The sequence below is a fragment of the Daphnia pulicaria genome, chromosome 4 (genome assembly GCF_021234035.1).
Source record: "Daphnia pulicaria isolate SC F1-1A chromosome 4, SC_F0-13Bv2, whole genome shotgun sequence".
NCBI classification, from domain to species: domain Eukaryota; kingdom Metazoa; phylum Arthropoda; class Branchiopoda; order Diplostraca; family Daphniidae; genus Daphnia; species Daphnia pulicaria.
In genome coordinates, this window is record NC_060916.1 from 18670003 (window position 1) to 18684571 (window position 14569).

The window sequence follows — 14569 nt, forward strand, 5'->3', positions numbered from 1 at the left end:
TACCACTTTTGTAATGTATCCTAAGCATCACTAGTCCAGCAACCAACACCAAGTGCAGTGAGAGTATTACCTTTTTAAAATTTACCTTTAAAATCATCCGTTCATCAAAAATACAAACGAGAATTTAAAATAAATTTATTCTGCAAACGTTTTACAATCAAATACATTCAAAGGATTAAATACAATAATCATTACAAAAATACAAGCTAGCATTCAAAAAGGCACACTCTAATGGAGAAGTCGACTCTTATAGACAGTCGATAATAGTTGACTTTCCTCAGTAGAAAAAGTGACTGCGCGATTCGTTCCTAAGCATCGACGAGATAGTGTGCGACCAGCCTGAGAATCGACCACGTACGAACGAAATTCTTCTGCTACAGGAGACAACAAAAAAACCAGTCACAAACAAAAATTAATTAAAAATTAACCAGATGGAATTGGGGATAGAAATAAAAATTAAGTAATAGAGAAATGAATAAAGTATTCACTGTTAGGAAGAAAAGGGTGGAAATCAAAGTTATAGGTAAGAAAACAACTGTTTTAACGGGAAGAAGTTGGTTTTTCCATAAGACGCTGTAGGCGACACACACCAGCTTGGACACAAATGAGATTTTCGCATTTGCGGAGAAGGCGCAACGCAGGATGTGCTCCATTCACAAACAAACAAATGACATTTTTTAAAACAGAGCAATATTTTATAGAAAAAAAATTAAACAATAATATTCTTAAAAAATTAACCCCAAATTTTGGTTTAACTTTTTTATTTAGGAGAAAAAGGTTGTAACCAATTTTTCTCATGTGACACAAATATTACACAAAAGGCGCGTTAAATGGAGGCGCTAATGGTCGATTTCCAAAATAAGTTTAACTCTTTGTCGATCTTCAACTTTGTGTGCAGTGCTCCCACTTCTAGGGATATTTCCCTATCTGGGGATATTTTCGTTAGTTTAAAAACAAAAAAGGGTGGAAATTTTCAAACTATGGTTCTATGGATTTTTAGGGGGGGGAAATTATGTTTAGGGAAATTTCCCTATTTTTGTACTTCTTTTTAACAGGAAGCCACCAAGCGATTAAATTAAGAACTCAACGTGATAAAATTTTGTTTTCATCCAAAAAAACGCGGTAGCCAGAGCCACTGTGTAGAAAATAAGTACTACTACTCTATAGACTATAGTAGTTAGATTGTGAGAGATAGGCCTACTCTGTACTCTCATATACTCTGGGTCTCTGGCAAATCTGACTCTGACATCTGGATTTGGCAATCTGCCATCTTATAATATTATTCTTTTTGAACTGTTTCAAATTTTCGATTCTGAAGTTTATCACAAAAAAAGAAATGAAATAATTTCTTGAATATGTAACCTTCTGTTTAATTTTTTGTATTGTAACACTTAATTTTAAATTGAAAATACAAAGAATTTCATGCGTATAGAAAATTTTCAGCGTGAAAATTGGTTTTGTAGAAATTTAGGGGGATTTACAGGGATTTTAAAGAAATTTGGGGTAAAAAGAAAGAAAATGTGTTTAGGGATATTTCTGGGGATTTTTCATTTTTTTTTCAGGGTTTTATTTCCCTGATCTGGCAACTTCTAGGGGCGCCTGTTTTTTAGAAGTGGGAGCACTGTTTGTGTGAGTCGTGAGTAATTCAACTTGGTCTCAACAAGCCGCGGCGGTACTTACCGCCGCCTGACTGGACAACCACCGCGGCGGTACGTACTGCCGCGGCAAATAATTTCCCCAAGATCACAGCGCCACTCGGTGGCGATGTGGGGCAAGGGCAATACACACGACGAACAGAAGATACCGCATAACGTAACACCTTTTACGTTGTTGAGAAGCATTTGTACACAATTAAAAAATCATTTTATCTTTTAAATTTGGACGAAATAAGGTGTTAATAGGGCTTGCAGTGCAAAACATCACGGGCCACAAACTTCCAGCAACCAGCCTCCAGAACAAAGTAATTTGAATTATTATGAATTAGGTTTAGGACAAAAAAACACGCAGAAGAGAATTTACTAAATTAAGTAATGTTCTATCATGAAAAAATTCCTTTCGAACCAACCATTTTAACAAGATTTATTAATAATTCTGTAATATAATAACATTGGCGGTATTCAGTTTACTGATATTAATGTAGATGGCAGCACTTTCGCTTGTGTTTATGTTGAAATGCATGAAAGCATGGCCGATTGGGCGATTGGCCGTGATGTCATGGCTCTTGATTCCATCCACTGCATCCACTGACTCATCTCAAAAATTCCACTGTGAATCACTTCACAATTTTTATTTTTATTTCCTCTATCAATCATGGATGACACCACGGATCTAGTCATGTTAAACATAGTAAATTTAGTATTTAATAAATTTAACAGATTGTCCCAGCAAAGAGAAAGGTGCATGCCAAGACATGGCTCAGCCTCATTCAATTCAAATAGGGAAGGCTCAAATAGTTAAACATTATTGATTGCTCTTGTATTGATGCACAAGAAGTATACCACCAGTTGTGAACATGGGAGAAGCAGGCAAGTAAACTTTTCAGAAATCCTTTCGTGCTGATTTTGCTGATCTCTTTCTTATGTTTAGAATTGACATGACTGCAAATTAAGTCAGAGTTTACATTTTTTGTGGCAAAGGGATCAATGAATATGAAGTTTGCTTTGACCAAGCTGTAGACCCAAAGTCTATTCCCTTCCAGCTGCTAAACCAGAACACGAGACAAAGTAGGCATTGGAAATTGCAAAGACATTTTATGGTGTGCCCCTTTACTGCCCTCACTTATTTGGGAACAATATAACAGCAGTTTTATTTTGTGATCAACTTAAGAATTTAATTTCTCTTTGTTTCTTTTTACTTCTCAGGTAAAATTGTTTCAGTATACTGATCCTGCAGCTGAAGCGTTTGTTGTGAATAGCATTTCATTTTTACAACGTCCTTGTCAGGAAAATAACTGGAATCTTGGGAATGGTGCAACTAAATAGGTTTTGAATTGTGACTCATCATTCAGACTTCAAAGTACTAATGTATTTGTATCATTTCTATTTACATCAGATGGTATCGTGATGTACTCCAATGAGCATAATTATTCCTTCAGTGGCCATAAGAGTAGATGTGTCCTGCCCACACAGAAGCCAGAGCACCAAGTCTCATGTCATGAAAAAAAAGCTCATGTTCTGTCGGTTCTGAATTGATTAAACTTCCCATTTAAAATTTATAATAAAACACATTTTTCTGAGGGTAAAATGGCACTCGTTGATGGGTTTCACTAAGCTGTACTCTTGCGTTTCAAATATTTTGGTGCTCAATTAAGTCAAGACGATCTTGGCCATGCCTCACACTTTTGTGTAGCGTCACAATTGTATTGTTTTGAAATTGAAATTCTCGCTGGTCACGTACGTGTTTATTTGAATACAATAAAAAAGATTTGTCCAATATTTCTCTTTGATTGCATTGTTTTTACACGCTATATCCTGACTCGTCTATTTTTATATAAATCTACATAATTTTCCGTTAAGATATTATAAACACTGATAAATTAGTGTATAAGCTAGTACGGTCGTCGGGACTCAGGTAGTCGGGACGAAGCCCCATTCCCCCCGCCGGTCTTTAATGGCAAGTGCCGTACAAAAAAAAATCCCAAATTTACGTCATATCTTGAAAACCGTTCTTCTTAGCGAGTTTTGGTCTTCGTATTTTTGTATCTAAACATGTTTAAAGTTATAATTATTAAGAAAAAACTGAAAAAAAATTCCGTCCCCAACGGCTTTCATTCAACGATGGCGGCGGCCGTGGGCCCACAGTCGGGGCTGTTTAGCGCATGAGTTCGTACCAGGTGGTAAAATCTTGCGAAATTAATTGCATGTGATCGATTGAAGATAGAAAAATTCTGTGTTCAGAAAATGAATTGGCGTGTAATTATCTCTCAAAAAATATAAAAATGAAATTATGCGCGTAAAAAATGTGCCTCGGGCAGAAAACTGCGATAAAGTTTTTTCGCCTTTCCTGTGAAGAAAAACACTCGTACTCCCCTTACGGATGGTAGTCGACACTCAGCCGGACTTCGGCTCGTGTTAAGCCGATGATTTTCCCTCCTCTCCGGTGTGTTTAGGGATACTTTCATTTTCATTTTTTTTGTTTATGGCTAGATGGGAAATCCTACTTGACGTACCATAACAATAAAGACATATTTTTTTGGAGTGTTATTATGTGATTTTTTTCTGTTTTCATTTTCATTTTGAGTATGATTTGTAGCATACCGTAAGTTCAACGTTAACTATTAGGAAGAATACAAAGTAACAGGTAATTATACAAGGTCAGGAATATTTAATTCTCTAATGTATTAGATAACTTTTAAATTTTGCTAATTTTCAATCTGCTGATACTGATTGAAACCTGCTTTTATAGTCAGGTCAATAAAGATAAAGCCAGTCAACATTGAAAATATTAACATAACAGAAGCAGATGTAATATATATGTATTTTCTTATAATTATTAGGCATTGGAAAGTTATAATCCTACAGCTAAGAGACCAGACTATTCCATCCTCATCCATCTTCGCTCAAGTCAGCACACCTCATGGTCATTCGGCAGACACTTTTCTCCTGTTGCATGGCAGTTCAAGCTAGATTATACGCTTGAAGAATGGTTCTTATCTTTCTAAACAACTTTTGTAAGTTACAAGATATGCATCTTATACAAGCAGAATTCCTTCCTCAGAGGCACAGTTCTGAAGTAGTATGATAGTCTTACATATTTTTACCCTTTCCTAAAACATTGCTGACTTGATAAATCAAAATATATAACTTTTTCACTTAATGAAAGCAGTTTTCATGTTAAGAGACAACCAAGGTGTGATTACTTGTTAAAAAATAGACAAAATTTAAACCATAAGAATTGTTCACTGATTTATTATTGTAAGAACTGAACGAGATGAATGCACTTCATTAGATTATTCTCATCATAGGCTTTAAAAAACAGAATTGGATTGATGTAACTTGGCTGACAAGGATAAAAAATCATATATTAAGGTTATTGTTTGCTAAATCAGTTCAGTTAAATTTAAGATTACCTGGCCATTTTGAGTAGACATTTGAGAAAGACTTCTCAGAAACATTTCTTGTGATGTTCCAGGAGTATTGTTTTGAATTTCGTACAGGTATCCAAAAGATGTTCATCAAAAAAGAGATTAGCAGGTTCTTCCTTATCCTTTCCTGGTTTGCCTGGTAGCCATTCTGAATAAACGTACTCTTCATCGAGGGCCTCCCTACACGCAAGAAGTGCAGCTGAAACTGGCAGACTTTAAATCGAACCTTCCTAAGAAAATGCAGATATTTGTAAAGACTTTCGATTGACAATAAATGTATGTGCACAACATGTGCACGCAGAAATCATGATTTCTTAATGGGTCCGTATATACCTTTTTAACTGTGATAACAGTATAACATCGTTGGTTCCGGTATTTAATACACAAGTGTCCAGCTACAACTCCAACACCTGGAAGGAGGGAAGCAAGTTACAGGAACGTCTATAAATAAGAAATAGTGTAGTCACAACAAATGCTGAATTCAAAAATGGCCAAACAATATCAGTACCTTTCTCAATTTTTTGACCAAACTCGTTCATAAACTCGGTTGGTAATAGTTGCTCAGTTGAGTAGTTTTTACTTGTTTTATAAACTCTGGCATGAAGTGGATTGAAAAAATGGAATGCATAATCACATTCCCAGCATAAATGTTGCTTACAATCATAACAGCATACGAGGATTCGGCCACTTTTCTTGCACACAGTGCACACACTATGAAACTGACTTCTCCTCTTGAGTTGGGCATTAACGAAAATAGTCCGTATTTCTGTTGTCCAAGCTCCATGAAGAGCTTCATTTCTTGACTGCCATTCTTTGCCTTTCAGTCTTTCTTTCCTGAGTTCCCTTTCCTTTTCTACCACTTTAGTAAAAGCATCATTTTGTATGTCTGCTGCTTTTTGAATGTCAATCATCACATTTTCCATTATTTTTTACCCTGAAACAAATAGTAATAGAAAATAACATGCATTAAATAAGGAAGGAGTAAGTTTGGGAAACACTTACTCATCTCATCAACATCAACAGTAGTTTCAGTTGGATTCGTAACATTCTGAAACAAGTCCAAGCCTTCCACGCGTGCAGCTGCTGGATGACCAGCAGCTTCTACATCCGCAGGTGGAAAATCATCTTGTTAGGTACGTTGTTATTTGATTTGATGCCATCTACCTACATGAACTAGAGTTTGGCTTGTGGGTTTTAGAACAGGGAGAAGCTTTGGGCTTGAAAAATGAAAGATTTGATTGTTGTCTGAGGTTTGAACCTCTATTAGGCTCACCCAACCGCTGCAATATCTTTTTGGCGTTCTTTTCATCTTTCTTTTTCGACTCATTTAAATCTGTTTGAACAGAAGAATTTGAAAACATCTTACAGATAACGTTTCGAAAAAATGTAAGAAAAATACCTGGGTCTTCAGGAGGTTGATCCATTTTCAGAGCACTTACTTAAGTTTCAATAAGACCGTACGAAATATTGCTTAATTTGTCAAAGCTTTAGCAATTAGCAGACAATACTTATTGTTTACCTTTAAGAAAAGCTACCGGCCTGCCGCCACCGAGTGGCGCTGTGATCTTGGGGAAATTATTTGCCGCGGCAGTACGTACCGCCGCGGTGGTTGTCCCGTCAGGCGGCGGTAAGTACCGCCGCGGCGTGTTGAGACCAAGTTGTTTAGGTAAGAATTTGGTTCAAACGTTTGTCTCTGGTGCTAATTTATGAGGCTATTATATCTCAGTGGTGTTGAAGGAGAAGTAAAGTTAAACTTTTCCACCTAAACATTTTGTTTTTGTTTATCTCAGACTACATAGTCTGTTATCCCACTTTGTTTATGTGTTATTGAATTTGGAATAATTTCCTTGATGAGTGGTTAACTCATTTCTTTTATTCATGATTAATTATCTTTTCAGATTTGTAAAAACTACTGGTTAAGTTTACAAAGCCACACAATGCGTGTCCGGTGTTATGTCTGTCAGGAGCTCTTTGGTGACTCTGATGTTGTCATGGCTCCACAATGTGGTCACACATTTCACAACACTTGCATCACACAATGGCTTGGGTAACACCTTTAATAGAGTTTTCTTGTTGATATCCTTAACATCTTTTTCCTTAAATGTACAGTACCAAGAAATCTTGTCCAACGTGTCGTCAAACCACATCAAATGAAAAACTAGGCAGAATCTTCTTTGATATTGCTTTCTCTGTTGAAGTAGACTCTGCAGATCTTCAGCAAAAGCTGGATGAAACGTCCCTGGAATTTCAAGTTGTACAAAAAGAACTGAGAGAAGTTAGGCAAGAGAATCTAGAGATTCAGAGAGAGATGGTCTTTCTAGAGGACGAAGCTTCACATTTTGAGATTGAACAGTCCCTGGAATTTCAAGTTGTACAACAAGAACTGAGAGAAGTTAGGCAAGAGAATGTCACTCTAAAGGAAAAATCTAACAAGTACGAAAAGGAAAGGTTGGATCGTGAGTTGGTCATCCGTCAATTGGGAACCGAACTAAGTATTCTCCAACAGAGAGTCGCTTTCCTGAATAAGCAAGAAGAAGAGCTGCAGTCCGAGCTGAATACTAAAGTACAACTAAAGCAGAAAGCCGACGAAGAGTTAAGAAAATGTCGACGACTCCTGAGCACTTTCCGCCTTGAACTCCAGCAAACCAAGAAGGAATTGAAGGAGAAAGAAGAAGAAGAAGAGAAATCAAGCTTGGCAGAAGAATTGATTGAAATATACACTGCAGAAAATGCAAAACTTAAAGAAAAGCTTAAGGCCCTTACAGAGTCGATCTCATCGCCGAGTGGTTATCCATCTCGTCTAATCAATGAGAGCCCTGCTCCGACCAACCTTCGAATGTCTAATCTTCTCATGACAACGCCATCGTCCCCTTCTACTCCATTAGTTCCGCTTAGAATGAAAAATTCTAACGTTCCTTCGTCTAGATTGATGTTGTCATCACAAAATATTTCGAGCATGCAGCTTAGCAAACCTGATAAAGAAGAAGTTACTTCCAGTACTCAGCGAAAGGAGGCTCGCAAAGCTAGCAGTTCATCCGCATCCGTCGATGGTGAATCCCTGAAGTTTAAAAAAATGAAAGTCGATCAGGTACCGTCAACTAGTGGTTATACCCGTAACTAGTGCCCATCCAACAAAGGTTTCCTTAGTTATTTCATTATTTGGAACATATTTCAAATTGACTAGAATCGGTTGTGCGGTATACTTTTGAAGGTTCTTTGTAGTTCCTCTTTGCTTTAAAAACCAAGCCCATATTGATTACTGTTCACTAAAATCAAAAAATCAGTATACTTCATTCTAAGTTACTTGACTTGAACTTTTCGTGCCATGCATGTGTTTAACAGATGGTAGTTGAGATTAATGTTTTAATGTTTCTCATCATTTGCAGGTCGATCGCAAGTTTTTGAGGAACATGAAGAAATCGCGCGCACGCAATCTGAGCACTGCTTTGTCGATGAGTGTCGCCAAGTACCGCTAGAACCAGGCCAAAAAGTAGTTTCTCAAATTCGCGAGGATTAAGTTTTGTGTAAAACTCAATGTTCTAAATACAAATCTTGATTCTACCTTTGCATCTATTACCTAAATTTATAATTAATGTAATATAATTTATAACCAAATCATAATTTATGCTTGACTTCTAGAATTGTTTTGCCAAAAAAAGCTGACTATTGTTGTTCATGCAGCACAGCAGATTACTTAATTCTACAAGGATACAAAAAAGACAATTTGTTTTTAAATATGCCAGTTATATATTTTAAGACAATCTGTACAAAATATAATTTGTATTGGACAAGGACATTGATGGATAGACTATTAGCAGCAAATTAACATCTTCAATGTATATTATTGAGAGTAAAAGTAATCTAATGTCGTGGTCTGCGTTTTACCTGTAAAGAAAAAAAAGCTTTTAAATATCCTATTTCAGTAATGATAAACAGTGTTTACCTTTAATTTTCATTGTGACTGGTCCTCTCTTCTTTTTAGTGCCTGAAAGTGATGAACTGGAGGAACCGGCACCTTTTGGGTAAATTTCGGGTTTTGCGTGACCTCCAAATCCATCATACAAATCCTCTCCATACCCCTGCCCCTGCTATAGAGAGAGCCTGAACAAACACAAGTTATTATTAAATTTTTTTTTTACCGATTTTAAGTTTTTAACCAGGCAAGTTTTTAGAAATCTGGCAAATAGGTTTTCCTTAAATACTGAGTGACACATGACACCACTGGGACTGGGCAGTCGGCTTTGTACCGAATTGTTATTCAGAGTCAGACTCCGATAAGAAACAAACAAAAACAAAATTTGCTGTCGGGCTGAAGTTAAGAGCTAAATTGTAAATTATAGTACCGCGATTTACATTTAGTTCACCATGGATGATTTATTCGCCAACAATTCTGTTAATGTTTCGGTTGAGGCACCTGCAGAAAATTTGATTCAGGAAATTGCTTATGATGGCCAAGAAGTGTATCAATTGTAAGTACTTTTACACTTAATCAGAAAGACATATGTTACATGGAAATTTTTCAAATAGGCCTTTGACATTGTCGGAAAATTTAACAAAACAAGCACACAAAATAGATTGGATGAAAGGAGATGATGAAGAAGATAATGAAGAAATGCCTCCTATAACTAGTGCCACAGAAAAAGATGTAGAAGAAGATTCTAAAAAACCAGATCTACAAGCTTCTAGTTGGCCATGGGATTCTGTCCGGAATAAACTGCGTTCAGCATTGACTGAAGTGTGTGTACTTGCTGATGTAATTACAGTTGCCAAAGATAAACGATACATGGTATTGGATCCTGTTCAACAAGAACAACCTGATCAACGACAACTTGCTCAATTATTTTCAAAGAAAAGGGTAATTGTTTCTTATCTGTTGCTGCTTTAAGTTGTATTTCAAACATATTTTGTTATGCTTTTAGGGTTTGACTGCAGCTGCCAATATTTTGTTGCATGGTGCAGAACGTCTTAAAATATCACAGTCAGATACAGCCAGAGCTAAAAGTAATCAAGATTTTCACCTTGAGCTTTTGAGGCTGAGGCAAAATTGGACTCTAAAAAAAATTGGCAATGCTATCCTTGGAGATCTAAGCTACAAATCAGCAGGCTCTCGATTTTATCACACTGGTATTTTTGAAGTTACAAAATCTGAAGATCCTGTTCCAGGTTTATCCAATGAAACCATTAGTGAAAATCTGCCTAAACCATCAATGATTAAGGTTACCATACCCACTGAGCTTGGAGGAACAGCTTATATCCAAGTTACTATCCAGAAAGGTAAGCTAATCAATAACTTATTTTATTCTAGGTTTTTTTCTCCATTTTATTTTTAAAAAATTACTATTCAGATCAGGATATATTATGCACAGCCAACCTTAATTTACTTCACGCTTCACTAACTCACTCGGATCCTTCACGAGATGCAAATCCTTGGACGGGCAAACTTGAAGCAGCTCAAAATGTATTATTTTGTAAAGAGTTGTTCTCACATTTAGCGCGAGAAGCAGTTCAACTACAGGCTGCAATTCCTCACATGGTTGTTGGTAATCAAATCACTGCATCGGTGTGTACTGTAAAGTTACAAGAGTTTTCTAATTTAAACTAAATTCTCTTTCATTATTAATCTAGTTATTTCCCGGTATCCAACTATCCATTCATTTCCAGTCATCTCAAAGTGTAGGGGTCGAGAAACGCCAGCCAGTGAGTAATTCTACTTCTCCAATCGCCAAGGTTGATCATAACTGTAAGTATACAGTGCGATTTTCTCGTGTAAGTATTCTCTGTTCACTTTTATCTTAATTCGCCGGTCAGATATACTAGAGCACTCGCTTCACCAACTTTTGCGACAAGTGCACTTGAATAATGTTGGTCAGCCGGTACCTCATCCTTCATCAGCACCACTTGGACCTACCAAACGACGACGACTTGCAGGACCACACGCCTACGACAGAGATGAACTTCTCTCAATGACAAAAAAGTACGATACCGTTGGCTAAGTCAAGCAAATATACTTTATAGATCTACAAGTATATGTATGTATTAATGAAGTAATTGTGAAAATTGTAATTCTTTTCTTTTTTAGTGAAAACATACTTGAACAGATAATAAGACAAGGACAACATGTTGTACTCAGACTAAGGACGATGTTTGTGATCGACTCTATTGCTCGAGAGATTCGTGACCCCCTTATTATATCACACTGGAACGTTCTAAACTCTCCAACTCTTTCATGTGTTAAAATAATTATCATGACGCATGGTTACGATACCCTTCAACGGACAGCATTGGTAGTACACGTTGGAGAAAAAACTCTGAAATGCATCTGCCGTGATGGTCGTGTTCTTCAGATGTCGTACGAACCACAAGAGTTACGTGATCTTATTCTATGCCAGGTAAACTTCATTAACAAAGTTAAATATTCCAGATAAACAATTACACGTTAGCTCGAGTCTGTGAGAAGGATGTCTTAGTTTAAACTTTCTCGTTACTACTGGAGAAATCTCGACATTAAATTATTTTCATTTTCTTTCTCTTAAGATTTCACAACATCAAATCAACGCAGTACAGTCACTGGCGCGATTCCTCGGCTGGCACGTGGTAAGCAGTTCAGCACATTTGGGTTTAGGACCAGTCGAACCACTTGGTAATGCATCGTCATGTATTTTGTCATCTCCATCGGGAAATAGGTATAAGGAGATTTTTTTTTTTTTCTTTTAATAATATTTTTGATCCTCAAATATCCGCATTTATCCTTGATAGAGTTTTAAGTGTTCGCTGCGGGCCTCAGGCAGCTCAACCTCAAGTTTACTTGTCCACATATCCACGTCCTGATATTGAGAAGAACAAAGTGTTGAAAGACGTACGTTGGGAACAACTGAACGCTAGCTACGAAGAAGTCCGACTAGAGAAATTAGAAGGAAGAAATTTTCTCAGCCGAATGGAACTATTAATGGCATCTCTTACTTACCTTCAGCCATCCAATTGAATGAGATAGTTTGCGTGTCGAATACATTCGAAAATCTGTACTTTTGCCAGCTGTATTTGAAATTCTTTTTTCTACATAATTTTCAATGTGTATTTCATGTTTTTTTCGAAAATCAACGAGAGATTTGTTTCACGATTAAAGTTTACCTTTTTAAAATTACTAATTTGGGCTTTCGCGTGAACCGGACGAGTTTGACGAACGTGAAGTTGCCAGTGGAGGAATAGCAGGGTAATCCCATGATCTCTGTTTGTTTGAGCTGCTATCAGTCGAAGTAACACTTGCAACTAGTTGATTAGTACGTTCTACTAGCAACGTACATCCTAAATTACACTGTTCAATCACTTTTGGGAAATCGAAAAATATTGGGTTTCCTTGATCTGTTAATAGCGTTACTTTTAGATCCATAGTGTTCAAAATGCTTTGGAACTTTGCGATGAATTGAGAGGCGATAGCTGATTCCTGCTCTTGCTTACGAGGGCTTCTTGAGTTTGAGGAATTCCTGTTTTCAAAAATGGAATTTGATGAAATCGGTTCAGACATTTGTTGGTGGCTTTTGGACCGATGGTGTTCCAAACTCTGCTCCATGTCACTTATTTCATCTTCTAATCGATCAATTTCGTTATTCTTTTGAGCAATCAAACCGTACATCACGTATCCTTGCTCTAAATTGTGCAGATATTGTTGAACTATTTCAGTGAAATTACAGTGGCCACATTGAGAAACCAAAGTTTCCCGCCACTCTTCAACTACTTTCATCGCCATATGGTCGTCGCCTGTTTGTTGCGCGTTACTGCGATTAGTCAGGTCAATGCAGGGGCGTTCTTGGTTTTTCATTTCTAGGAAAACATTCAGCTTCTCGTCATTGTTCAGCAATCGACGGTATTCACGGAGATCCCGTTGACCTTGGATGCGTGTCGTTTCCAATTTTTCCCGTAGGAGGTTCAATTTCTTTCGATTCAATTGTAAAATATTAGTATATTACGTTTGGCCACATAGTCATTAAATTAAATGTATGCGCTTTCCAATGGCATTATTCTGAAACCGTTTTTAAATTTCGGAACGCAAGTTTTTTTATTTATTTGGTTGGCAATTATTCTTTATACTCGTGAGTTAAACTTACTAATAATAAAGGAGTAATACGTAAAGTGGACCAATAGTACAGTCTGGATTACCACAGTGTCCTAATAAAAACAATTTTAAAAAATCCCAAAGGAAAGCGCCACTATTACATACCAAACGAAATTCTTCTCTCTGTAAAAACAGGGCAGTGTTTTCTTCGTAGAGTCGATCTACCGTCATTCTTACTTGACTACGTTCATTCTGCAATTGTTTTAGATTTCTGATGAATTCTTCTTTCACCTTCATCATTTCTTCTAGCTGTAGCCGAAGTTGTACATTTTTTGCCAATATTTTGTTGTACTGCAGCATCACTTGATCAAGCTTGTCCTGTGTTGGCTTTATTGTGGTTTCAGTCACTGGCGATCTGTACCTGTTTAACCGTTTCTTATCCTTATCGTGAAGTTCTGTCTTAGCGGACTGCAATTCTTGGCGAATATTTTCAAGTTGTTGATTGGCTTGATGATATTTCTGTATTAGTTTGTGTACTGCTTGAGGAGGTTTTTGAGAAGCTTTAAGGAGAGAGAGTTTGGCTTCACAGTCCGCTTTCTCTTTCTCAAGCATTTCAATTCCCTTACATTGACGTTGAATGGTCTTGCGACTTGCAATTTTCGATGTACTCAAGTCTGTTCTTGTTTGGCGAAGCTGTCTTTTTAACTTTTGAAGTTCCAGTGAAGCTGCTGTTACCAACTCCATTTCATCTCGGAGGGAATCCGCGACCTTATCCTTTTTGCTGGAATCTTTCGCATTGTTACCTCTACCAGAACTCGCCATTTTAAAATCAGTTTTTTCGCAAGGGAAATTCCTTTTCTGCAAAATTTTGAAACACACCTATACAATCTTGTTCAGTATTATTGCTGTAGCAACTGCGCACCGTCAACTGCGATGTATCTCCATGGTTACGTATTTCGGTGTCTCGACATGATAGTATTCCAAAAAAAAGGGAACTTTTTTTTGTTGAATTGTTCATATTTTACCCGGTTGAAACAATTCCTCTTTTTATTTAATTCGCGGAAAATATTAAAGGGGAGGGAGTTGAGGGACCCTCTTCAATTTAAAACGCCGTGTATGCTCATTTACAACCTATGTTAATTTAGGGTATGATTTGGACGCCGTTGATGAACACTGATGACATGTTTAGCCGAATATTTTTATCAATTCATTTGAAGTGTGTCGTATTTTTTATTTATGTTATCAATAAATTTGTTAATTACACATATGATTTATGGTGACTGATACATCAGAGACAAACAATTGAAAAAAAACTTGGGAAAAATATGTTTTAGTCTGTCTTATGAATGAAATACAATTTCTCAAGAACATAAGGTTGTAGTTAGATTAGCTAGATGTTTATAAGTAACAACAATAAGCTATTACTTATTACTGAA

At 36.8% G+C, this 14569-nt stretch overlaps 3 protein-coding genes and 5 long non-coding RNA genes across 14 annotated transcripts; 5 read left to right on the top strand and 3 right to left on the bottom strand.

The window, feature by feature from the left end:
* The first annotated feature begins 1635 nt into the window (after positions 1–1635).
* LOC124338564 lies at positions 1636–2524 on the top strand. Its single transcript, XR_006917876.1, has 3 exons — positions 1636–1812; positions 1892–1960; positions 2376–2524. It is a non-coding gene; the product is annotated as an uncharacterized LOC124338564 (long non-coding RNA).
* A 63-nt stretch (positions 2525–2587) lies between these two features.
* LOC124338563 lies at positions 2588–3427 on the top strand. 2 transcript variants are annotated; one of them, XR_006917875.1, is made up of 3 exons: positions 2588–2755; positions 2862–2981; positions 3052–3427. It is a non-coding gene; the product is annotated as an uncharacterized LOC124338563 (long non-coding RNA). The 2 variants fall into 2 exon arrangements; XR_006917874.1 differs by having other exon boundaries at positions 2588–2723.
* Positions 3428–4065: 638 nt separating this feature from the next.
* LOC124337567 lies at positions 4066–5294 on the top strand. Of its 2 annotated transcripts, XR_006917427.1 has the most exons (3): positions 4094–4299; positions 4496–4669; positions 5156–5294. It is a non-coding gene; the product is annotated as an uncharacterized LOC124337567 (long non-coding RNA). The 2 variants fall into 2 exon arrangements; XR_006917426.1 differs by lacking the exon at positions 5156–5294 and having other exon boundaries at positions 4066–4299; positions 4496–4815.
* LOC124337566 lies at positions 4892–6718 on the bottom strand. 3 transcript variants are annotated; one of them, XR_006917425.1, is made up of 8 exons: positions 6603–6718; positions 6483–6521; positions 6252–6416; positions 6086–6184; positions 5592–6017; positions 5417–5524; positions 5069–5313; positions 4892–4998 (listed from the first exon to the last, which is right to left on the bottom strand). It is a non-coding gene; the product is annotated as an uncharacterized LOC124337566 (long non-coding RNA). The 3 variants fall into 3 exon arrangements; XR_006917423.1 differs by having other exon boundaries at positions 6086–6416; XR_006917424.1 differs by having other exon boundaries at positions 6086–6416; positions 6483–6603.
* Positions 6658–8644, top strand: LOC124337564 (E3 ubiquitin-protein ligase TRAIP-like). 3 transcript variants are annotated; one of them, XM_046791596.1, is made up of 4 exons: positions 6658–6749; positions 6982–7130; positions 7193–8171; positions 8470–8644. In XM_046791596.1, exons 2-4 carry the CDS (start codon positions 7021–7023, stop codon positions 8557–8559), a joined length of 1179 nt encoding a protein of 392 aa, XP_046647552.1. In that variant the 5' UTR covers positions 6658–6749; positions 6982–7020; the 3' UTR covers positions 8560–8644. The 3 variants fall into 3 exon arrangements, with proteins under 3 accessions (XP_046647552.1, XP_046647551.1, XP_046647549.1); XM_046791595.1 differs by having other exon boundaries at positions 6741–6825; positions 7193–8220; positions 8468–8644; XM_046791593.1 differs by having other exon boundaries at positions 6741–6825.
* A 166-nt stretch (positions 8645–8810) lies between these two features.
* LOC124337568 lies at positions 8811–9330 on the bottom strand. The gene is made up of 3 exons (XR_006917428.1): positions 9241–9330; positions 9027–9184; positions 8811–8968 (listed from the first exon to the last, which is right to left on the bottom strand). It is a non-coding gene; the product is annotated as an uncharacterized LOC124337568 (long non-coding RNA).
* On the top strand, positions 9309–12110 carry LOC124337563 (mediator of RNA polymerase II transcription subunit 17-like). The gene is made up of 9 exons (XM_046791592.1): positions 9309–9552; positions 9611–9938; positions 10003–10357; positions 10429–10643; positions 10709–10823; positions 10892–11057; positions 11163–11472; positions 11618–11766; positions 11840–12110. Exons 1-9 carry the CDS (start codon positions 9449–9451, stop codon positions 12063–12065), a joined length of 1968 nt encoding a protein of 655 aa, XP_046647548.1. The 5' UTR covers positions 9309–9448; the 3' UTR covers positions 12066–12110.
* A 114-nt stretch (positions 12111–12224) lies between these two features.
* On the bottom strand, positions 12225–13955 carry LOC124337815 (putative leucine-rich repeat-containing protein DDB_G0290503). Its single transcript, XM_046791831.1, has 2 exons — positions 13299–13955; positions 12225–13013 (listed from the first exon to the last, which is right to left on the bottom strand). Exons 1-2 carry the CDS (start codon positions 13953–13955, stop codon positions 12225–12227), a joined length of 1446 nt encoding a protein of 481 aa, XP_046647787.1.
* Between the last annotated feature and the right edge of the window lie 614 nt (positions 13956–14569).